This window comes from Pungitius pungitius, chromosome 2, assembly GCF_949316345.1.
Source record: "Pungitius pungitius chromosome 2, fPunPun2.1, whole genome shotgun sequence".
In the NCBI taxonomy this organism is placed as follows: Eukaryota; Metazoa; Chordata; class Actinopteri; order Perciformes; family Gasterosteidae; genus Pungitius; species Pungitius pungitius.
The window spans coordinates 10,510,426-10,536,310 of record NC_084901.1 but is presented as its reverse complement, the minus strand read 5'-3'; the positions used below and the strand labels follow the sequence as shown (position 1 = coordinate 10,536,310).

The following is a 25,885-nucleotide window of genomic DNA, read 5'->3' as shown; positions in this document are numbered from 1 at the left end:
ATCACATGGCAAATGGAAATTTCCACTCAGTCTCTTCGCTTGTTAAATGGGAAGGGTCTCCAACTCTTGTCTCCAGTAGCACTCTTCTCCTCTTCTCCACCCGCCACAGCTGTTCGCCAGCACCGAAACACTAGGTGAGCCCCCCCTCTACCTCCTCCCCAGCATTTACACCGCGAAATCCTTCACTTTTTACTTATTTACGCCCCAAGCCTGCGATCTGATGGTACCGTTTGAACGCAACCATGTTCTCTGGCTGCTGATTGAGTTCTGACATGATGAGATAACTAAAAACATGTCGGATTCTGGGGGGGTGGCTTGAAGTTTTGTTTTCGTCTCTTTGCTTCTTATTTGTGCATTATACCCCCACTGAACTATGTTGGGCATGTTTGGAGAGCCAGCAGCGCCGTGTGGACCTCTTCCTTCGGGTGTTGCCTGGAGTCGTCAAAGCAGCGATAGTCGCCACGCACGGGTCTTCGTTCACTTCGCGCGATATCGCGCTTTGTTTGCGGTTGCACGGGGGCCGTTTAATGTCCGATTTCGCTTAAAAGCTCGCGCACCCACTTTGGTAACTGGTGAAATGAGCGCACATGTGCGGCGGAGCCCCGCTTTTCGCGCTGTGTGGTTTTGCGCACAAAGGCGCACCGCGTCTTTTCTGCCGCTGTGTTGTGATCTGGTCCCGGCGTGTTTACAGTATGTCTCCGTGAAGGCCTGCTATGAAGTGGGAGAGTTCAGATGTGATCGTTGCCTTTCTGGCTGCTAAACATACCCGGTTGCCACACAGTGACTGCGCTCGTTCAATGTTGAACCTGTTCTGCTCGATTGGGTGCTTCTTTACACATCATGAGTGATGTCTTCTCCGCCTTGGTCTTTTTAAACGTATTCCCAGTAGTACTAATAACCCGGTGGTTTACTGCTACCGCTCGAGGAACCGATGTAGTAATGGCTGCATGCATGCACGTGCACGGAAAAGGGTCCCTCAAAGTAATGTGTCATTAGAGCTGAAAATTACAGAATAAAACTAGTAAAATGGCTGGACTGCAATCACCTAAGTGGAGCATGAAGTAAATATGGTTTAATTTAAATAACTTTAATTTAAGTTGATTCTGCATAAAATGTAGTCTGTTATATTATTTTATTTATTTTTACCATAGCTCCACAAAGACAGAAGCCAAGAAAACGGAAAAAAATGTAACAAGCCAGAGCTAAAATACTGACTTGGTATGTAAACTACATTTCCCATAATGCACCTGGGTGTTTTTCATTAGACCCTTCCTGACCAAAAAACGACTACATCTGGCTTTTGGATAAAAAAAAAATGAGCTGAAAAGGTCTCAAGCTGAGGTAACCCCAATGACATCACTATGACATCATTGGGGTTATATTCTGAACTGTAAGAATGGTCCCTCCAATAAAAAAAAGGTTATAATATCGCGCTGAGTAGAAGTCCTTAAGACCAATAAGGAAAACTTCATGTGGACAAATGGAGGGCCTTTTAATGCTACACTCTAAAAGAGACCCCCCTGGGGGACTCTCCCCAGCTGCAGGCGAGGGGAAAGGCCAGAACAGGTCTGCACCCAATCACAGTCTTGCAGTGGTTCGGTTGAGGGTGTTGCTCCTTGTGGCTGTTTTGGCGGACGTGAATGACACTTGGCCCAGAGCTGGAAGCTGGTGTTTGCTGATGTACTTTAGAGTGTAGATGAACCAAGGGGTGGTGGAGTCAGATGCTAAGTCAGTTTTCAAAAGGACTGAATGTCACTCACACAAAGACACAGCGAGGCAAGCATTTGGCAGCCAAAGCGCTTTCCACGCATTCAATTGAAATCTGAGAAGGTGGCACAAGGTGTTGAGCATAAAACGCAGTCTATTTTTACGCAAGTCAATGGCATGGAATGTGCATTGCGATCCCGAAACAACGGCATTGATCAAAAGTAGAAGTGTAACGGATCGCTGTTAATCCGCACAAACGCCCTTCAAGGCTCGACACGTGTGTGAACCGTGCATTAATCACACACTATTATGCGCCAATAACATATGATATCATTTAGTTTCCAATGTCTCGTTTTCTACTTGCAAATCTCTGATGAATTACAAACAATCTGTTCAATTGACAGGAGAACGTTTTTAATTATAACATTATTATGATGTGTTCACATGTAATCTCATAAAATATAGTGTTGTACTTACAGTATAATCATCCTGTTGTTTGAAATAGATTTCTTCACAGCAACATACATTGATATTAGAGAGGAAATTATCATTAACACTACTCTGTACAAGATTCGTTCAATAACAAATACAGAATATTTTATTTCCTAATCATTAAAAAGATAACCATTGAAAACTCAAAATCGTATCCTTTTCATTTGTTGTAGTAATTTATAATGTTTTTAATGCTGAATTCAGAGGAATTGAAAAATGTATTTTGGGAAGGTGGCAAAATAATATGATAGTTGTAATATAATAGTCTGGAGCCTTGTAGACCAGCTGATATATTCAACAACAACATAGAACATCAATGAGCAATAAGTATTGGCAGTAAACAAAAAAACACGATCAGGGATCTCCAAAATGTTTCCGCCACGTGGCGGTCACAAAGGCTGGAACATGCTTCTGCGTCTTGTGTCGACGGACTCGTTTCAATTCACGGTTCAAAAAGGCTTGTGTGTGTCGCAAAGCAATTCTGAGGTGGAGTAAGTTTTTTTTGTCACTAGAGAGTGACGTCTTTGTGTTGAAGTCGTTGGTTTATTTATTTATCAGACTTTTTTGCCCCGTGCATCGCCACTGCTGCTTTTCATTCACTGACATATTTTTCCTGTATTTTCCTCCACAACTTTGTACACCCCTCCACCGGGAAAACCGACGTTTGCAGATGATGTGCCTCCATGAATTGGAGGCCATCCGCGCGTCCTTATAGTCCGCCAATGACGGGTTGTATCAGTGGTCATGGATTTTTCCGACAAAAACTCTCCAAACTGATTCATTCTCTCGTCAAAAATCTTCGTTTTAATAATGGCGGAATTATGCAGGCTGCGATAAACCTAGGCTTTAGTCAGCTACGAGGGTTCAGTTTTTCTGAAGATCCTATAAACATTTCAACCATTATATTATCGTTATCATGAGTCTAATAATGGAAAAAACAGTTGAAAACAGCTGACATTCAATTGGAACCCATTTGTATATTGTTTAGATTTGAACTCGAGCAAATCAACAGAACTAAGGATCACCAGAGAGAAGCCGAGAGAATAGGCTACAAAACATCTTTGTCCCTGTACGATATTGTATATTGGACATAGAAGCGTCCACTAGGGTGGGGACAGGTCACAGCGACGGCCTTTAGATAAGTAGTCCCATTAGTTCTGTCTATTACCTCTAACTGTACTTCACTCATAAACCTGTAAATGTACAATGTCCTGTTTGTCATGGACTGTTTAAGTTGGCTAGTGTTCATCGCGGTGCAAGCAGTTCTGTGACTGATGTTCCACTAAATGAACGATCTGTCCCCAGGTTCTCCGTCACGTCTCGGTGCAGGTGACCAAGATGTTTTGACAAAAGCAGCGTCTGTGCGCTCTTGAATTACACGGAGAGCGGTGTTTTTTTTTGTGGATACACGCTGCAAAAAACGGGCACAGACAGAAGTTTCCTTTTGTCTAAATTAAACTCAGGTCATCATATTAGGGGCTTTTGCTATAACAAAGAAATGACCTGTGGGACATTTTAGTGCTCCTTTAAGGGCAGCACGCTGAATCGTAATTGTTTTTTAACTCACAATAGGGCCCTCCACAATTTTGAAATCGCAGGAGACAAATCATCTTTCCCTGAAATGTTCTGCCCCACTACCCCCCTGATGAAGTTGAACCTTGAGTTTGAAAACTTTTTGTTTTGTGGAAAAATATTGTCACAAAGCTGGATGCTGACGTCATCGTGAGCAGCCAGATCAATCCTAACTGATAAGACAGCGAGGCATAGCTCTGCAGGAACGAGTCGACAAACAAGGTCAGGCCACCAGGCTCTTGTACAAAGGGCCAGTATGGTGTTTACTAAGGGCCCGCTGTTTATTGAAGCTGGGAAGGCTTTTTTGACAGTACGTTTGGTCTCTCATTGGCTCATAGCGCAGTGAGATTTATTTCACAAGATTCAGCATAGAAACTCCTGATTCAGTCATACAAAAAGCCAATGGTTGCAGTTTTTCTCATTGCATTAGTCATTTTCTGGTTTTGTGCTTCATTGGATATCTGGGAAACGCCTGCACTGCACCTTCCGTGGATGTATGGTTCTTGTTGTTAATGCTCGGGAACAGTAAAATGTCCATTCTCGTTCCAGGCCAGATAAAATGTGCTTGTGCGAGAAGACAACACAAGGGCAGTCCAACCAGCTCAGAGAGTACAGCAGTCTGAATTTCTCTGCTTAGTCTTTACAGATCCATACATTGTAGCCGAGTCTTTAGCTGTGCTAGGGTTTGGTCCATTCCGAAATATCACAGCTGGTGGATGCATTGAAAGTTTGAATTTGGCATAGCTTTCTTCCGATTTGTGGGGGCTTCAGATGGAGAGTCAGAAATATGCAGCTTAACATAAGCAAGTGGCTCGAAATCAGAGTACTTTATGAGTATTGGCATCTACTTGTTATATCAAATTTGCTAAACTAATGCATTGGGGGATTACATGTAGAGTGAAACAAAACATCAGGATTTAAATGGAAATCTACAAGGTATGTTTCAAACTTAAAACTTTAACTTAAAAGAAATGACTGTGATTTTCTGGAACCAGATGTGTCCAACATGAGAGAAAAAAGCTACAGAATGGAGTTGTCTCAGCAAGCCACAGATATCAACACACATGTCAAATTCCTCCCAAGTGGAAGCACTGAGTGAATCTTTTGGTTCAACACAGATGTGTGTGGTTCTCAGTTGTAGTTTGATGTGGTTGCCTCAGGGACTCAAGCGTTAATAAGATCGAATGCAGCAGCACGTAACCAGCCGCTGTGCATCTGTCTTGCTGCACAAGAGAGGCATCAGCAGTAGCTATATTGTTGCTTAGTTGGGGTTGAACCAATTTTGCCAAAACTGAATTCCACTCCAACATCCTTAACGGCTACGACTAGTCACTGTTGTTGGTGTTTTTTGTGATTAGCAGGTATACATGGCTACTACTTGCCTCTTGCAGAAAGGGATGAACGCAGCCTGTCTAGATTGACTGGAGGAAAAACAATAAAACAATAGACACATTTTTTATGGATGGTAATGATTTAATGTCATGAGATGTATGTTACATCATACAGCAAATGCATACTCGTTGTCTCACTGCACAGTGCTGACAGATTTTTAAAAGAGGGGACAAAAATATCTTTTGCCTCTGACCTGTGAAATTCTTCAAGAGGCCACCGTCCTCCATAAAAATTAAAAACAACATTTAAATATTATAATTGAATCAACACACGTCCTTACCTTATACCACTTCGCACCATCTTCCGATAGTCCAAGGTAAATTTGTATGATATGTTGTTTGTCATCTGGCCAACGGCGTGGTGTGCGTGCCATTTGCAGTAAGTCACAAGGGCCATAGCCTTAATTTAGAGGCCTCTAGTTTCAGCTGAAAATGAGCACTGATAGAGTTGTTGGGGCAGTCTGCTGCACATCAAAGACACAGGTCTGATATGATTGGGGATGCAGGTTTCTGTTGGGGACAGATTCATCCGTTCAAACAAGCACAGAGTACAAGTTGTAGTACAATGTGTCCGGTCAGAGATGTTATGGTAACACAAGTGGAGGTTAATAACCCCGTAACATCCCTGTGTTGACCAGCTGATGTCAGCACTCCTCATAATGGTCTTCCAAAGAAATAATAATGTAATATAGTGTAATAAAAATTGAATAACATTTACTTGAAAGCTTAAAAAAAAATGAAAGAACTTTCAAACTTATCGAGTTGGAACCAACTGTTCGGATTGCTCAGTGAATAAGGGACTTTTCAGAGTGTGTTGTGTTGGAGAGACCCCCTTTCATATAACGCACATACCTGCATTATTCAGCTGCATTAACACCTAATTTATCTTAATTTCCAATTTACGACATTACGCCTTTTTAATCCAAGAGTCAAAAACCAACCGTTCAGACTGCCACCCAAATCCCTGCTTTAAAAATATATTCTCAGTGATCATCATTCTTGCATGATTCATAAAATATTACAATTATAAAAATGCAACTAACGAACAATTATTGTTTCTCTCATTCGTTTTAAGAATGTTAGAAAATAAGCCCATGCAGTCATCTTCAAAAGAATTTCCAACTTAAATTGATTGATTTTTTTTTTTACATTACATGTCATTTAGCTGATGCTTTTATCCAAAGCAACTTACATTGCACTGTAACCCATGCATTACGTGTTTACCTGGGGAGCAATTAGGGGGTTAGGTGTCTTGCTCAAGGACACTTCGACATTGCCACATGGAGCAGCCGGGATTCGAACCACCAACCTCATGGCTCTGTCTTTAAACTCTATGCCCCCAATTTTTATCGCAAACCAAAATTAAGTCTCTTAATCCCAATCACAATATAATAAAGGTGTGTTGTCAGTTTCCAACAAAAAAAGACTTAGACCAACCGTTTTAACCTCTATCATTGTTTTTATGATATGGTTGACCTCAAACACTAAGCTCAGTCGCTTCTAAAGCTGGTTTTGCTGCATTAGGACTTTTGTGACCTGCCCAACCCCCCCAAGTCAAGCTCGTCACTGTTTGGTATGTTGTAGGTTTGGCTCAGAGACAGCCTTGTATTCATAGGTGATTGGCTGAGGGTGTGTGTGTGTGTGTGTGTGTGTGTGTGTGTGTATTTTTGTGGCACCCCACACACACTTTGAGAACTGTAATGCCATTTAAGGAATCTCCCTAAGGGCTGCGGTGCAAACCGTGGTCGCAAGTTTGTTATTTTATGGGAATTTGACGTTCTCTGTCATTCACTTTACTGTGCTGTTTTCCATGGTGATAGCTGTATATACTAAGTGTCGGCTTTCTAATGCCTTCATTTTTTCTCGTTTTACCAATAGCCATATTACTAGACTGCTAGATGCATTTTTTGGGGGGGGTGGGGTAATGGGTGATAAGATAATCAGCTACTAGCTGTCACTCAAGTTTTATTGGCTCCAACTCTGTTTGGCAGTGATGGATACTTCTCCATTGCAATGTGACACACTCTAGGTTGAATTTATAATGAATAAAGTCAACAAGGATTTGGACAATTATTACATTCATTATTGCACAAAGCATACAACAGAAAGGCTACTTACAGTGCGGACAGAGATAAAACCTCATCCTTGACATGAACATAACCTTGGGCATGGCGACATCCCAGGAGCTGTCCCCTGATTGGTCGGACGGCGACACAGCCTACCAGTTGCGTGTCCAAATAGTTGTGTGGGTTTTATTTTTTGTTGGGGGGTACAGAAGTGACGGTAGAGTGACGACAGAACTGGTTGTGTCAAGCGGGTGGGTTGTGCGTGAATGTGAGATCAGTTCAGCAAGCCGCTGTCTGTGGCCTCGCCCTTGTTGCTCTGTGTCTGGGAGTTTGGTCTGTAGAATTTTGCACCTGTATAAAAGTGGGTAATTATGTGGGTATTTAACAGTGTATCGCTGAGTGTATTTGCTCCGCTGTGTGGACAACCAAATTTGTATGTGCGTGTGTACTTGTATAGCTAGCTTCATGAGGACCCCTGAAAGTATTAGCTCCTCAGAGTGAGGACATTTTGTCCAGTCCTCCCTGGAACACCTTTTAAGGCCAGTTTAAGGGTTTATGCTTGGATGTAAGGTTTAATGGGCTATGGAATACAATAAGTCCGTAAGTGTCCTCAGAAAGATAGAAGTACAATGCTGTGCATTGCAATGTGCAGAGTGTTGACAGGACCCACGAAAGAGGAGGGGCCTGGGGAACTTCCCCAGGTTTGTTCTCATTGGTCACGACGGCCCTCCCTCCTTCATTTTAAAAGCCTGCTTCCTTACCTGTTTAAAAGCTGAAGCTTCTCACCCACTTACCTTTATGTTAACTGTTGAAAACTAAAAGAAACGATCCAGGAACCTCTTTACGAAACTTGTGAATTAAGTGAGTATGCCTGCTACGATTCATATTGTTTGTGTAAATACGGTTACCGACTTTACAAAAATAGAAATTTTTGGAGCAAAGCATAGTCTTACCTTCTGTAGCTGCAGCAGGGCGCGTTTGAGTTGCAAACATTCGCTTAGACAGTTCCAAGTGAAGTAGACAAAAGTTACTGCAGTGTGTAATGCTTGAAGGAATTTGTCTCAGGTTTGGCTGATGCAAAAATTTGTTTTGATGGATTTTCAGAGGAAAGACATGAGATTTATAAACTTTGTTTGGAAGAAGTGATCCAATATTTCTTCTCAAAAAAGATATGATTTTATTTTGAAATTTTGAAAAAGATTTTCTGTAAATTTTCAGTTTTTCATTTGTTACTGAATGTTTAGTCCTACCACACAATAACTACAGGAATTTGAAACGCTTACTAACGTGTTGAAAGTTTCAGTTTTCTCTGCTGTCCAATTATTCTATTATTCTTGGTGAAGATGGTTAAAACAGGCAGAAGGATTGCTGGAGGTTTTGGTTGATTTGCATTGGTTTTGTTTTCTCATTTTTAAAAGTCCTGAAACATGTACGGTCATGTTTGCTTTTGCTTTTCCGTCAGTGACAGCCTATTTCAACAGCTCTCAAATGCAGACCATCATGTTCAAGGCAGTTCTACCACGAACCAATTGAATGAATATATTGTGCAATTGTGAAAATGCGGCAGAATCTTAATTGTGTGGGTCCTAGCACACACTTTAAAGCATTAAAATGAGCAGGTATGAACACATGTGGAGGCATCCAAAGACACCCGAGGCCACAGTGATATCCGAGCGCTCCTTCTCCTTTCAGAGGTGATCAGACATACCCTCTTCTGGAAACAGTATTAGCATACGTATCTCTCATCTCAGCAGGCTTATTTGTTGCTTGCTCTCCAGCTGTGACATTAGCATGTTTGTGGATTTTTTTGTCCAGTATGCAAATAGCCTAATCAGTCTCATTCTACAGCTGTCTGGCAGATAGGTGTCCTTGGTTTTGGGAGGATTCAATTCAATGTAAATGTGCCCACTCCAGATGTAATTCACACACTACTTGTAGGTGTTCTACAAGCTACCAAACGTATGCTTTTGTAACGTCACCATTGTAACCCCGTGAGATGTTGACCAAGTCGCACAGGCTAATCCTCCTTTCAATGGAAAGGGAGAAACGTTCCCCACTTCTGTCTTGCCACAGGTCAGAAAATGACTGTGGGAGATTGGGTTTACCGGCCCGTGTGATGTGGTTGTTAGGGGTAATGTAGCCGCTTCAGCACCGTCAGCTCAAAGACATCGGTGACTTCATGCGGCCGACTTCTGTGGGACAAGCTGAATCAGACAGGTGCACATTTGTAACCCCTCACATTGATTGCAGCTTGTTACACAATGGAAAGCGCTCCGTGGATGCATGGTTGCATGTTGACTGAAAACACATTGTGATGGAAAGATACTAAGCCACTTTCTTCAGTTGAAGCTGTTACCTAACAAGTACTCATTGTTTAATTATACCAGCAGTTTTTTAAAGTAGTGACTTAGGAAGAACAGTCACAAGAACACAACCTCTTGTGCACAGTTGAGAGGTACTTGTACATAACTATACTTCATAGTAACATAAAGAGAATATTTTCAGTTTCTTTGAGACTTTATGGACCAGTCGGAGGTTTGTCAAATATGACATAGCTTATCATATTCATATTTTTTTTTAAAGTTCAAACAATCTGACTGTAAATAAGTATTCTCCTTCTGTGTTAATAAATAACAATGAATTAGTAGAGTAAAATATATACTTTGTACGTATCTTTCAACTCTTTCTTTGGATAGTTCTGGTTTACTTGTTGTCGACTTGTCGTAGGTATTTCTGCTGTCACTGGTCACCTACCTTTTAGGCGCCAAATGGCAGACAAACTTAGTTAGCATTTATCTGGTGGAGACACATTTATAAACTTAATTAATGATAAGCCTATAAACTGTTTATAACGAATAAGTGGATTCACCGTGACCCCACCTATTGTTTTGTAGGCCTCAGTTTAGCATTTTGGTCATCACCACCACCATGGTTTTTGTCTGATGCCATCTTGGCTGTAAACAGAACCAAAATCAGAATACAATTATTCTTAGCCACCTTAAACCTTAGAAATGGACTTTAATGAACTGCAAACCCCCTGTGAAGAGGTTTAAAGTTTAAAAGAAAAACCCCAGACCGGACAACGCTGTGGTAAGCATACCCAGCTTTAACTCCAAAAGGGACTTCATTAAAAATAAAGATAATTCTCTATTGACAAAGACTTGAAACTGGCAATTGAGACTATAAACTCATGGTCACAATGTTAACTAAAGTAATTAATTGCATGACGTGTAGAAGACTTCTAAACAATGAGACTCTGCTGACTGGTTTAGTTGCTTACGAGCCTGATATTTGCACTTAAAGAGTGGCATTCCACAGGGATTGACGCCACACAATTGCTGCCATAAATACTTCCAAACAAAGGGAAAATTTGGGGCGACACTTTTCTCGCGTGACATCTCCGTGTTTGTGTTTGTGTTGCTATGGTTTGTGCTTTCCCTGGGTTGCATGTTACTGAGTAGCACTTGGGATCTTTCCCTCCACCCCATCAAAGACTATTTGTGTAAGTGAAGAACAGCACTGTGAATAATTTGTCTCGTTAGTAGCATGAACAAATCATACAGGCTTTGCTGACTATATTTTGTCCGTGCTGAGTAAATGAATGCTATTGACAGGAAATGTGTGTTACCCTGCGCTGTTGGCTTTTTGTACATAAACAAGCGGTCTGTTAATGGAGGCGGTCCGACTACCTCTTGAACTCATTGCATCCTTAAAATGGTTTCAAGGTTTATTGACTTAACTCCCGCCTGCAATCTCTTCGTACGTCAACATTTTAGTAGCATTGTAGAGACAGAAGCTATTTTTATTCAACACTATATAATAAACAGAATATATGCCCCAAAAGTAAAATGGCAATAAAGCTGGCTGGACTTCAACCCTGCCTCGTGTTGGTGGAGCTGCATGAGGTGCCAAACTTGCAACATGTCCTAACTTTCCTCTTCACAGTAACATAATGCACTGTCCCTCAGTTCCAGGAAATGGGACTGATTTGGAGGGTGGTGGGCCCCATTCACTGAAAAGCATTTTTTATTCGAGGCCAAGAGGCCCCGTTGAGAATAATACGGTCAGAAAATACATGGGCCTGCGTGCTCGTTATCAGCCAGGCGTTACCATTGCTGTGGTGAATATAAGTGCCAATAATGGTTCAAGACTTGAGCCAGCAGCCACTGTTTGAGATTTGAAAAGAAAACATTCAAAACAGTCTCAGTCACCATCCGCTAACATTTCCCTATTGTCTTTTTTTGTCTTGATTATTTTGTGTCTAGCAGAGGTCGAGGAAGGAACACATCACCGCTTTGTGAATAGCTGAAATCCTTAAAAGGAAACCCCCCCCCTCCTTTCTCCACCCCTTGCCACCGCTGCGTGCCACTATGCCGGGAGCAGTGGATCGAATGGAGCTGAGTAAGGTCTCCCCCGAGGCGGATGAAGACAGTACCGACAGCCTGGACGACCGCTACACAGAGCCCATCGACTCTGAGAAGGGCGCCATCGACAGGTCGGCAACCGGCACGTCCAACGACATCAACCATCTAAGCCAAGGGTGTCAAACATGGGGGGGGGGGTGTCCAGTGTGGCCCGATGGGTGACTTTGCTAAGTGTAAAAATGACATAAAGACATAAATTGCATTTCTATAAAAGCTAGAAACTGCTTTTGTTTGCTGAAATCAGGGGTCGGGAGAAACCCAATGAAACTAGTATGGTTTCTGCAGTAATGGTCTGCGTGGTGACCCAACGTAATTTTATTCTTTTTGGCATTCGACCCATTGATGGCAATCTACCCCCCGGGTATAGAGTAAGACACTCTGTGCTGGATTTTTGATTGGATGTTTTTTCAAATCTATTAAACTTTAGCTAGTTTCTTTATTGCAAGTGGCAATGACGTTATTTAAGCAGCGTTTGCAGCAGTTGAGGCGGCAACTTTTTGGCTTTACTCAAAGTAAATTAAGCATTAACACACAAAGCTTTAATAAACAACTCTGACATAGATCACCTGATCCAAACTGTTCTTCTGGTTGCTTTTTTAACACAGGACAACGTGTACACAATTATTACATCATTTTGTCATCAAAAGTTCCATAAAAGCTGGTAAGAAAAGTGAATGGTCGACTATGTATCCACGCGTTCACTTCTTTCCCTTTGTTTGGTTATTGGTTCCTGCAGTCAGTTTATGGACGACAACGAGGACGCAGAAAGTCAGAAGTTCCTGTCAAATGGGCTGATGAAGAAGAAGAAATATGAGGAGTACCATGAGGAATATGTAAGTGTTATTTTAAAGGCTGCCCTGCCTTGTTAGTCACTGGAAGCTAGTATAAAGACATGTGCTCTGCAACCAATCACACAAAGACATTGGAATTTGAATTTTGATGTACTGCGTACCGGATTTGAAAGGCATTCTGTGTAATGTTGGCAGTTCCGAGTTGCGGGATGACTGGTGCCGTCAGTAAAACTCGCACCGAGCAACTAGTAACAACGGCGAAGGATTAAGGGAGGGTGTGTTTTTCTGTGTGGGTTACACGGTATTGACGCTTACGTGGTTTGCTTTCCGTTGCCAAACTGTCTCTATCTGCCCCAACAATGCGTGATCCATTTTTCAGAGACAGACTTGACTCTCTCTCTTCCTTTCCATTTTCACCTGGAGCAGCATCCCGGCCACACCTCCTTCGGGATGTCCGTGTTCAACTTGAGCAACGCCATCATGGGCAGCGGCATCCTGGGCCTGTCCTACGCCATGGCGAACACCGGCATCTTGCTCTTTTTGTGAGTAGTCCCATGGCAGATCGAGGCAACCGTTTGCTGGCGTGATCACGCATCCAAATGGTTCTTCTTTCCTTGCCTTTCAATAAAGGCACAAAAACAGAGAAACCTAGTTCTACAACGGTAGTTTCCGTTACATAGCTTTCCTCCAATTACTGTTTCTTTAAATCATAGAGCAATTTTACCTGAGCGTAGAACGTTCTACATGCTTGGGACAGATCACGCGGTGGGCTGGGTTTAACCGTCCTGGGTGGAACCAATAGGAGGAATAGTTCTAATCAGGCCATGTGTGCAGTGTCTCTCCATCAGGATTCACCATTAATGATGGTTCCACAAATTCTTTAGCCCTCCGTAGTGCTGGCCACGGCTAGTAAATGAGTGAAACTTTAAAAACCTGCATCAGAATCCTAATATTATACATCTACATACGCTTAAACTGATTGGTGTTGGGCTCGGACATAAACCGTGTGGCGTGGATTTTGACACCGTGGGCCTGGCCAGGATGGGATCTTTGTTCAGTGCAGGGCTCTACCAGCAACCATACCTTAAAACAGTAGCATTTATAGAAAGACATCTTAGCCCTGTGTGACAGAAGGGTTAGTTTTGGTTGTGAATCAGTCATTGGTTGATTGTATATCAGAAGTAACAATCTAAATAGATGAAAGAGAGAAAACATTACAAAAAACACAAGTAAAGTTGTGTTATGCCGCTGTCCTTTGTATTGAATGAATTACATTTTCGGCCCCTCACTGCCTGCCATTGAATGACGTTTAGCCTCAGACTGTAATCTCACATCCCTTTGTCGCTTCAAAGCGATCCGTTTGGTGCCGCTGCGTGCGGGCTAGCTGTGGGAATGCTCATGTAGGTCTGAATCACCTCCCCATCTGGAATACAGAGCAGCTCTGCCACAAAGAAAGGTCTGAACTGATAATTAGCACTCACAGGTGCCCTGCAACATCCGACACCCCGCTGTCACCCTACACCCCTCAATTCCCCCCCCCGAGCAGCCCCCTTCTGTCCGTTATCCATGCCTCCACCGCGTGGCCCCCTCATGAGCTGAAGCGTAGTGTCAATGCAGTGCAAAATTGCTATTGCTGCTGAAAAATGATAGCAGGAAAGCCACGCCATGTTGTGTCACTAGGGGCAACACAAACATTTCCTTCACCACCGGCACGAAGAATGTCTCCACCCTGTTACGCTGACTTCACGCGCGGATTGTTTTGTGTTTGCGCAGTTAAGTTGTGCACGTATGACATGTATTTGCTTTGCCTCCCTGTGCAGAATCCTCCTCGTTGGTGTGGCAATCCTCTCTTTGTATTCGGTGCATCTTCTCCTTATGACAGCTAAAGAAGGAGGTGGGTACTTCTGGGTCTGCGTCACATTGATCACCAAATCCTGGGGACAAAATCGTGTTTGTTCTTCAGACTTTTCTCCTATCTTTCACTTCTACGGGTCTCTATAAGGTATTGAAGTGGAACACTCTCTTTGCCTGAACTGTCACAAGGATTTAATGCTTGTATTACAGTAAGGGTTCACAAGCCCAAATACAAAGAACCCTGATTGTTTCGAAGTCTACGAGAGAATGACCACTGATTTATTCCCTCAGTAAACGTTGTAAACATGAGTTCAAGGTCCCAATCTCTCGTTTCAAGTTGTTGACAATACAGCGTAGCGTTAATTCTTTTAGATTATTCTTCCATTTGGAGTCAAATAAGGCGGGTTCGGTTGGTTCCGCAGCGTTATTCAGTCAGGGAACTGTTTATGATTTTTTTTCACCACTCACCAGCCCAAAATGTTAAACCTGGGGCTTGTGAGTAGTAATCCAAAAACCAATGGGTTTCATCACGTTGACCTGCGGTTCTCATATGAATGTTATGGTTGAAAAAAACAACAGACAATATTAGCAAAACTATTATTACAATGCAGTTGATGACAATTGATGCCTTTCCCCTTTTTGGCCATCAGAAGCACTATTCGAGTTGGTGAATTTAGAAGAACAGATTAAAAATGTCCTGTATTTCCTGTTTCTCCTGTTTCTGTCTCTGCTTTTGCTTTGATTAATGAAGTGTTCTCCACAACTAATTCAACTTGTCTATTGTGGCAGGTTCCCTCATCTATGAGAAGCTGGGAGAGAGAGCATTCGGTTGGCCTGGGAAAATCGCAGCGTTTGGATCCATTATCATGCAGAATATTGGAGGTAAGCATTTTGTTTTTCCTCTATATATCCCGGCAGCATCAGATATCCGGTTGTAGTGTTTCAAAAACGTTCTGTGCTCTCTGTCGTGTCCTGCAGCCATATCCAGCTACCTCTTCATCGTGAAGTACGAGCTGCCCCAAGTGATCCGAGCCTTTCTGGGTTTGGAGGAAATCACTGGGTGAGTGTGTCTGCTTTTGGAGGTTCAATGTGTGCAGCGTACACGGTAGAGAATATGAACTCCTTTTAATTGTGTGTGCTGTTCTTGCAGTGAGTGGTACATGAACGGGAACTACCTGGTGGTGATCGTGTCGATAGGAATCATCCTGCCTTTGTCTATGCTGAAAAATCTGGGTAAAAACTCACTTTGCACGATTGAATTGAACATTGTATTACTTGTATAATTATTTTGCCATGTGCTCTGTAATTCAGATACTTATTTCTAAGAGGTGGGATCTAGGTCACTTTCTGCCATTTGAAGCTATTTTTTCCAAGAGTTCCCCATGCAGCAATAGTGGAGCCCTTAGTGAGCTCACATAGTGAGAGAGAGTTACAGGAGCTACAGTAAATATAAAGACACAAATAGCCTGTTTGAGGTTTAATGACCAAATGGCCACAGAAAGAATTTCGGGGCGAACATTCTTTAGATTTGCATTTGCGGGTATCCCCTTTTAATCTGGACCTTATAGGCTTCACAGCTGTAATCAGAATGAGAATCAGCCCTATTTGCCATGTATGCAGTGCTCTGTAGCGCCTACCACAGGGGAGGAGACTGACAGGTGATCTCAAATGCCGCTGGTATCAGATTGATGTTATTTGGGGCTGTGGGTCCCAAGTTAGAACTGGACGTGACCCTCATCTGGGAAAAGTGTTAGAGCAGAACAGATGAGCAGATGTGCAAAGTGAGAATAGCAAACTGCTGCACAAAGTACATGAGTGTCGGGTGCCGTAGCCTCACCAATGGTTTCTGCTGAACAGGCTACCTGGGCTACACCAGCGGCTTCTCCCTCGCCTGCATGATCTTCTTCCTGGGTGTGGTAAGTTCAGTTGTGCGTGGGTCTGAGGTATCTCCTTTGGTCCCAATGACTGCACTTAGTAAGATGAGGAAAATGCCACACCATATTTCTACGTGTACATAACTTTTACTATGCTCGCTATGACTTCATAAATACCAAATATGTGTGTTGCACCGACTGTAAAGACAGCATTCACTCCACTGCCACAATGCTGACTCTCGTGAAATGTATTCTCTTTTCTTTTCTGTAATCTATGTGATTCTCCATATCTGTCTCATGCAGGTGATTTACAAGAAGACCCAGCTGCCCTGCCCTCTTCCCTTCCTTCACCACCACTCGTCCAACCTCAGCGCCAACGCCTCGCACCTGGCGGGGCTGTACCCGCCGCTGAACGCCACGTCGCACATGGATTTCTCCCGCGCCGACGTCTCCCCGGCGGTGCTAGGCAGCCACGACGCTCACTCCTCCACCGGCGTCCACGTGGAGCCCCACCCCGACACCGAGGAGATGTGCACGCCCAAGTACTTTGTCTTCAACTCCCAGGTACGGGTGGCGCTATCACAGAAGCATGCAGTGCATACGTGAGCTCTTTTTCAAATTTGTTTAAAAGTGTGTGAGTCATGACATGCAGCCACAGAGGGTGCGTCAGTTTACATAATGGCTCTTTCCTTGGGAAAGTTTACCATTTGAATGAGTTAATGCAGTCTGGATAGGTGTTAAATGAAGAGAATGTGGACACAGTGTACATCTTACCTAGAATACCAACAATAAGCCCAGACATGTTTGGTAAAGGTAGGGTTCGTTTTAGGGTGTGTTTGGACATTTGTGTATGTGTGTTTAGGGATTTGTGTCGGGGCCAGCTTGGCTATGAATCCGGATCGGAATATGACATTTTGCCGAGATGACTGCCTTCTGTGACCCTTTTTTATTGTTAGGGCTTTTAATCACATGCCACTTGCAGTTTTAGGGGTTCAGGCAGAGGATTGTGTTTTTTTAAACATTTTTAAAAAAAGGGTCAGTGTCCTCTGTGGTTTATTTATTCCTTACTCTTGGAAAGCACCATCCGTTGTCAGACCTTTCTTTCCAACAGACTTCTGCATTTTCTGCACGTCTTTTTCCCCCCAGACGGCGTACACGGTGCCCATCCTGGCTTTCGCCTTTGTTTGCCACCCTGAGGTCCTGCCTATCTACAGTGAGCTTAAAGAGTAAGTAAAAGCACTCTTCTGTTTGGAAAAAGCTCAATCTGCAAGTTTTCCAAGATTGTCCTTTCCGCATGTCCCAAACAAATAACTTTTAGAAGCAATGTGATCTCTCTAAATGTCTGTTTTTTTCCACAGTCGCAGCCGGAAAAAGATGCAGAACGTCTCCAACCTGTCAATCCTTACTATGCTCATCATGTACATGCTGTCGGCCCTGTTTGGCTACCTCACTTTCTACGGTAAGAGCAACCCAACACAAAAGCCGCAGTAGTTTGCTCCCAAAATATCCTTAGTCTGCGCAAAAGTCACTGAGTTAAATAACTCTGGACCAGGTCTGTTCTCGCCCAAAGTTAGCTGGGATCGACTCCGGCCCCACAACCCTGTATCTTCTGTTTTTTGTTGACCAAGTGTTATTTTTTCCCCTGGTCTCCCCTCCCACACAGAAAACGTGGAGGCAGAGTTGCTCCACACCTTCACCAAGGTCTATAAGTTTGACACCTTGTTGCTGCTGGTGCGTCTGGCTGTTCTCACTGCCGTCACTCTGACTGTCCCCATTGTGTTGTTCCCCGTGAGTACTCCCACACACACACACACACACACAGTTTGTTAAGACTCTTTTTTTTTTTTTAGAGGAGTAGGGGGTTATAGTTAGCGGTAGTTTGGGTAAGCAGAAAAACGATGCCTCCCAGCACTGATATAATTCATTGACCTTCAGAAGGATCAAACACGCTACGGTCGGCATACACACAAACATACGCCACCCTGGCAATCAGTTATCTGGCCACCGCGATCCACCCTGCGGCAAACGGCTTCGTGTTAAAACATTCATTCAGTGGCGCGTTCTGTGTTTGCAGCAGTCAGCCTTTTCTTTGTGAGTAATTTTAAAAAACGACGCAGGTTGAGGTCGTAAGCGGACGGCGCCTCTCAATTACGCCGACAAACACTCAACTGTAAAGCCTCTCTCCCCTTTTCTCTTTTTTTGTCTTTTTCTCCATTTTCTCTCAAGCTGGGGTGAAAGGGTTACCGACTCGTCGCCCCATCACATTCATTCAGGCACACGTATGCACACTCCTCTTGTTTCCCGCCCCATATATGTGCACAGGCTAATTTTAGCTTGGCCCTTGTCTGATATGGGGGGGGGGGACCAAAAACGGCCACCGGCCAGAAGAAGTTTCCAAGGAAGTTTCTGTTTTAGCTTCCATAATCCAAGACATACACTCACCAACACACGTAAATGTATGTAAGGTAAAGACAGGACAAACTGCTTGTTTATCGATCGGACATGGCTGCAGGCATAGGAGGTGGCCACCAGGAGGCAGCAAAGCCTATTTGATGACAGGAATGTGCTGACAGAGAATGATACAGCAATGACTGCATGTTGTAGCTGCAAAACAGCACACACACACACATTTATACATAGTCACAGAATATAAATATGCGTATTTATCTGAGCTTTGTTGTATTCGCTTATCATGCACATTCTGTCTCACTTCAGCTATGTGGCTGAGACTCGCGTTCTCCCCCACATCCACACACACACACACACACACACAGGGAAGATGCTAATGTTTTTTCAATGTAGGGGGTGGGATGTGTGCGGCGGGGAGGGGGGAGGAATCACCCTCTTTCTGCAGTGGAAGTTTACCGGCTCAGAGTGGACAGTGGAAAAACCCCCACTCTTTAGGGGAATAGAGGCGGAGCCAGTGAGACAGGGGGCGAGCAGGCATTGGCGGGTCGAGGGGGCGGGGGTGGGGGCTGCCGGACTCAGTCAGTGCTCATCAATTAAATACCAAAAGAATTGACATGCAGACTTATCTGCACGTGGATTTGAGGCCCAAAGATAGTGAGGAGCAATCTAGTGACTGATTTTTAGATACTTGTCATCAAATGTCACATTTTCCTCTGTTCAACAGTAATCACACAGTTACAATGAACAAACATCTCTTTGTTCCATTTTCTTGCGCAACGAAAACCCAGCTGTTTTTGGCACTAAATGTCTTGATTTTGAACATCGCTCCCCTTAAATACATTTCAAATGTAACTGAAATCCAGAAGGGGAATGAGAGGGAGGAGTACTGAGATAACAGAGAGATGTTACAACATTTTACAGAGAAACACAAGACTGACATTGAATGTGGCAAAGCAGCTGTGGTAAATGTTAGTGGAAGAGAGCCGATTAAAAACTGTATTTCACTTTCCTGTAAAAAAGACTCAGTAATGTGAAATGGCTCACTTGAGCTAATGCTGATTGTGAAGTGAAATAAAGTGGATTTTGTGCAGACGTTTCTGTTCCTGTTCTGTAGAGACCGAGTTGGGAGTGTTTCATTTAGCCACTGTCGTTGCTGCTCGATTGATTGACCACCTTGGATGCAACTGAGGCCTCGGATCCAAAGAAACTGGTCCGTCGACTGTGCCAACTTTCCGTTTGACATTTAAGAATCTCACCTTGAATCCTCCTGACCTTCATTTTGCGATGGAAATGCTGCCTACCTTCAGCTGGAGAGATTAACATTGGCTTTGTCTGTCCTCGGCTCCAGGGTTGAAGTTCCTTATTGGAGAGGGGGGATTTGGTGTATGTGGGTGTGCTGAGGTGTGTGTGTGTGTGTGTGTGTGTAGTCACGTGAAGGATAGACGTTACCAGAGGCCAGATCGCACAGGGCTTTGCCAGGATCCAGTACATAATGAAAGGGCTTTATGTGGAGTCAAACATGCCCCAGTTCTCAGGCTCCAGCTGGAGACTGAAACCAAGCGAGACGGCTACAACGGAGCCGATTAACGGCAGCACCCTCACCTTTATGTCCCACCACCATGTAGTCGGCATTTGCGTCTCAGTCCAGTTCTTTGAGTAGCGCCAGCTGGAATGCTTACCTCTGAAGCATCATAAGAGACTAACTTACTTACTTGTCTATTTGTGCTTATCCTTTAATGTCCGATCGGTCGACATCTTCATTTGACTTATATTTTATTTAGTTTAAACATTTTGAACAATTACAAGAAAAACTTAATCCGTTTGACTACACTATTCGCATTGGTCTAAATTTGTGACTGGTATTTGGACACATGTTTAATGCTCAAATAACGTAACATAAATCTAATTATTTCTGTGCCCACTCCAAACAATTGTAACCCAGTTGTTTACCTTCCAAGGACACTGTTAAAAGCTTCTTATAAAATGTTGGTCTATCAGTTCATCCTGCGTTTCTAGATTGTGACAAGACTTTCTTACACCGTAATTATGATACAAATGCTTTGTAGATCAGTTCAATCATTTGTTATATTTGCAGGTTTTTGAATTATGACACCTTTTTCCTTTTCACATTTGACACATCAATCGATAAAGGTTAATGAGTGTATCTTTTAATATTATTTTACGAATGTTTTTAGGCGGGATTAATAAACTGTACTGACGTTTATTAATGTCAGAGGCATTAGTGCTCCACACAGTGTTCACGCGGTTTCTTTTTCTTGCTCGTTGGCTCGGCTGTTTAAAGGAACTTTCCACGTGACGTTTCTTGTTTCTGATGTTCCTCATAGCTTTGGTCTAAGTCCCAGGTTTGACGCCCGCTGGCTGAAGACCAGATTTACCCAGTTGTGGCGGGATGGATCTGGCTACCTACAACTAGCCCATCCACATTCTGTGTGTGCCCGGCATCTGACAGGTGAAGAATTAGGGGCGAAAAGACTGTGCAAATATCACAAGATGAACTCCAAAGGCTTTGCGCTTGGTAACAGTTGGGTGCTGAACAGTTTGGGGCCTCGGAGAGAAATGCCGCATCAAGGCTATAGTTTTCCAAACCGTCCTGATTATGCAACAGCTGGTGGGAGGATTGGGCATGTTTGTAGAATAGGACGAGAGATGCAGTTAAATGACGGTCAATGTATCCTGTACCAAAGTCATTTGGGCTCAAAGTGGAGAGTCTTTTTGTTGTGAATGGACAGTGAAGCGTAGAAGCCAATTGTGAAGCCATGTCAAAGGCATGATAAGTAATTTGGTTTAATCTGGTCCAGTTAATGTGATTTATTTTCTTCCCCCACTGCGCCACGCTAACGGGATTTCAATCTTGTGCCTAAGTCAGACTGGAAAAGGTTACAAAGACAACGTGATGTGATCTACCAGCAGCAGCTCTGGAATGCACATGCTTTTTGAAAAGTTACTCTCACCTAAACTCTATTTGCGTCCTCCACGTACAAGTGTCAGCCAGAGCTGTAAATACATGTGTTGTCATGGTGACCCTTATGTTATGGTCTGGTCTTCGGCAGGGCCCAAGGGCGGACACGGGGGCGGAAGGGTAGGTGTAGGAACGTTTTTATTTGGGAAGACAGCTGGTGATTCGAAGGGCCGGTCGGGAGATGTGGTGCCGTGAGCACAGGACGTGAAACTAAAGTTAAAAAAAAACAAGATAACCAATATACAATAGAATACAAGGTTACGCACACACACACACACACACACAGGGTACACAATAAATAAATACACAAGTACACCAGTAGTTAATGTCCATAGGAATTAAACCATATTTATTCTTAATTGTAACTCTCAAGGCAGGACTTTGCCTTTGTCCAAAGTCCGGCCTGTCAGACATTTATTTCTTGATTATTAAACAGTGGCTAATTGTTTGTCATTCAGCAAACAATGACAACACACCGCTTAATTGAATATGAAGGCAAATGGCTCATAGTCGGCATTCATCAACCACACATATCAATTTGATATTTAGCCCCAGATTCTGACTCACCAATCGGTAGAGTATTTGTACATAAAAGCCATCTGCCGCTCTTTCCTCGCGAGGACGTCGATCACAGTGTTGTAAAACCCATCTTTATGGGCCTTCGGTTTGCACAGTCTCTGGCTCTTAATAACAGAATGGCGAGAGCTGAAAAACTAGCTTGCCCGGTCAGTATCCGATTGGGTGTTTCCTCATTTTGACTTTGAATTGCGTGGGGATTACACTTACAACGTAGCTGGTGCAGTGACGTCAGCTCAAATGTCCAGTAACATCTCAATTTTAATTGGTCTATGCTTGATACGCAACGTAGCCGATTACCGGCATAACATATGTACGTGCAAAGGCACAGCAGAGTTGTGCTTTTTGCCGTCCATGTTAAAGAATACAGGATCGAAGTGCGCATGAGCCACATGGGTTTTTACCTTGTCGTTCGCAATGAAAGGACAGTAAAAGCACTGCTTATTCTACCATGTATTTTGTATTTGATTATGCGTAACATAAAACAATTTGAAAAACCCACATTGTATTGTATATATAAACCTCGACAATAAATATAAATACAATAGATAGAAGACTGTAAATTTGTAATTTGCAATTTTGGGCTAAAAATAAAATATCAATTGAATTAAAAAAACATTTTCAATAAACATTTTTAGGATTTATTTTGGCACGTTAGGTAGTGCCTACCTTGCCTACCCAGACTGCACGCCACAGGTTATTTCACAGGGTGGTTTAATTGCAGACAGGAACTGGAGATGAGCCCTGGTGCAGTTGGATGGAAACCACACCCCTGCCACACACACACACACACACACACACACACACACAGACCACAGAGAGGGGACACTGAAGACACAGGAAGCAGCAGAGCCGTGACACTTTAGACCTTCTCTGCCTTAATGTTAAGTTAAAAAGTAAATTGCAGGTGACAGTAGCTCCTCCCCCATGCAGGCGCGCCGGCCCTCCTTTCACTGTCGGCTGATGCAATCCCATGCTACTATTACGCTGTGGCAGATAATCCCTGTGGCTTTTTCAATGGGCGCCGTAAGCACCGCCCCTTCTAACCTCCTCCCTCGGTGGCCTGTGAGCCGGCATAGCCGCTGGTTTCACCTGATACACGCGACCTTTCACCCAATTGAGGCTTGAACAAAGCTGCCTGTGGCTCAGTAGCCTCGGGGTCTTAGCTGAGACCTCCTGATTCTCTCCGTCCCTCCACACACACACACACACACACACTTGCCTCTTAGCACTTGACACACTTCAGTCAGTGGCCAAGTTTGGGAATCAGCCTCTGGCTCAAGTCAGCAGACGTGCAGACTGTTGTTGGTCCGAATAATTTGTTTCTTTGTATGCAGAAAAGTAACAATGCTGGGTTTAGTGCTGAGCTGATATTGCATGTTACATTTCATGATTATATCATTATTTTCATTTTGCAAACTAAACTCATTCCACTGATGTCTTAACTTAAGTTCTCAACTCAGTTTTTGGTTAACTTGATACAACTTTGTTACGATTTAAATGGGCCAAAATGAATGAATCTGTATGATGAAGACTTATAGTATATCAATACTTTGTTTGCCCCCCCCCCCCCCCCCCGCCCTCTCCAGATCCGCTCCTCCATCACCACGTTGCTATTCAGCGGGCGAGAGTTCAGCTGGATTCGCCACATGGTGATCGCCGCCGGCATCCTAACCCTCAACAACCTGTTGGTCATCTTTGTCCCCACCATCAGGGACATCTTCGGCTTCATTGGTGAGTCTTTGACGTACACAGGATCTGTGTAAAAGCTGTTCTTCCAAAAACAAAAACAACACTGTGCGGAGGAGCATTCAATATCTAATATTTCTATTTCAATTTTCTTTGAAGGTTCTTCTGCAGCTACTATGCTCATCTTCATCCTACCTGCTGCCTTTTACATCCGGCTTGTAAAATCAGTGCCGTTCCGCTCCCCGCAGAAGATCGGAGTAAGTGTAACGACACACACACACCAACAACCCCCGTGGGGCGGATAACATTCATCCAAGATGTCAGTTTCAACGGACCCCCTCTGTGCGTCGTCGCACACTAAATTCCCTCCCTATGTCTCCCTCATCTTAGGCGACCGTCTTCCTTATCGTAGGAGTCATCTTCATGATCGGCAGCCTGTCACTTATCGTCATGGACTGGATCCACAACCCCTCCGGCTCCAGCGGTGGTCACTAAGTCCCTTCTTCCCTCCTCAGAATCCCATTTAACATTGCACCCGGTTCCCATAGCCGCTTCAGCTGGTGCGACAACGGGGTTCATCAGTGTTTCTCTTCCCTTCTTCAAATCACAAACGTCAATCATAAATATATACGGACATGTGCTCCACCGGGGCTAAGACATCTTCAGTTTACTCCCTCGGAGAATATGACTGGAGGGAGAACATTTCGCTCGGTTTTATTTTTTGTTGTTGTTATTTTTATTCTTTGATTGCTGTTGCTGTAAAAGTTCTGGATTGGAAAACTCAAACACGAGAATCAAGACCCAGAGAGGACACGACTTTGGTTTAATGCAATGACAACAGCGGGAAATCATTGTCATCTTCCTTAATATTTCCAGCTATGAAGCGACGGAACAAACACACACTGTACAGCCCTCTCTTGAAGCAGATCTGTGAACTGCGGATTCAGCAAAGCTTGAATGACAATGCGAGTCCCTCTGTCCTCTGTGTACTTGAAGGAGACAATCGGAGGAGGAGTGTGTCGTCCTCCATGAAACAAGGAGCACTTCTAGCATTACCGTTGACTTTGTTTTTAGACAACACACACACACACACACACACACACATAATAGGCCTGTTTAAAACACGTCTGCACCTTTATTTTCAGCTCATCTCAAAATGGTAAAAAAAAAAATCATGAAATGGGATTAAATCTTGCAAAATGTTATTCCGGAAAGTTGGTTAAGAATCAGAAGCTTTGCCAGTCTCCACATACTGTAGTCGTTATGATTAATGCACTCTCGGTATTACTGTATCAGAGGGATCTGAACATTCAAGAGAGCATGTGGAGCATAATTTAGTTTGTGTACTGAAAAAATGGCTGTACAAAATATCACACGCCTCTTCTCCATTCTGGCTTTATGAACAGCATTTCTGATATGTAGTAGAAATACCTGCTACGCTACTCTATTAATTTGGTATTTCTCATGCAGTTAAGCCATATGTTATTATCTTTAGAACTGATTTGCAAACATTTGTAAAAAAAAAAAGATAATACGGTTCAAAAGTTAAATAACTTCAACCTAACGTAGAAGAGCTTGAAGATTGAAGGCTATTGTAAATTCAACATGCAAAGATTGTAGTGAAACATTTTGAATCGTGCCATAGTGTCTCAAAGAAAACACTCACTCTCTCCAAAAGTGAGAACACGCCTCATTTTTTATATTTTTGCCGTCAGTTTGATGTTCGTATTATGAAGCGGGGTGCCAGCTACATCTTCAGCAGACTGACATGAGAATGTCAATTCTGCAGCAATTGAATTTCTTTCGTGCAATCGATGACACTCGTGATGCAACAAGGCTAGCCTAAATCGTGCATTTCAAAGTGCAATGTACTCAATTTGTCACTAATATTTGAAAAGGAATGAAAATGTAAATGTGTTTTTAAGCTATCAATACATGGGTCACTTGTTTTGCTGACAAATCCAAGCTTACACTATTAATCTTAGTGGACCGATTGTCACATAGTAACACCATTTCAGTTTTTATTTCAGTTATTTTAAAACTGTTAGTTGTGATTGATT

General features: G+C 43.2%; 1 protein-coding gene across 4 annotated transcripts; it reads left to right on the top strand.

The window, feature by feature from the left end:
- slc38a4 (solute carrier family 38 member 4) lies at positions 1-25,885 on the top strand. 4 transcript variants are annotated; one of them, XM_037459768.2, is made up of 16 exons: positions 1-134; positions 11,497-11,723; positions 12,389-12,485; positions 12,870-12,985; positions 14,264-14,337; positions 15,087-15,179; positions 15,276-15,357; positions 15,448-15,530; positions 16,155-16,213; positions 16,475-16,735; positions 17,318-17,397; positions 17,530-17,630; positions 17,835-17,959; positions 23,726-23,870; positions 23,985-24,082; positions 24,216-25,885. In XM_037459768.2, exons 2-16 carry the CDS (start codon positions 11,599-11,601, stop codon positions 24,318-24,320), a joined length of 1,644 nt encoding a protein of 547 aa, XP_037315665.2. In that variant the 5' UTR covers positions 1-134; positions 11,497-11,598; the 3' UTR covers positions 24,321-25,885. The 4 variants fall into 4 exon arrangements, with proteins under 4 accessions (XP_037315665.2, XP_037315667.2, XP_037315664.2 ...); XM_037459770.2 differs by having other exon boundaries at positions 3-134; positions 11,494-11,723; XM_037459767.2 differs by lacking the exon at positions 1-134 and adding an exon at positions 7,798-8,089.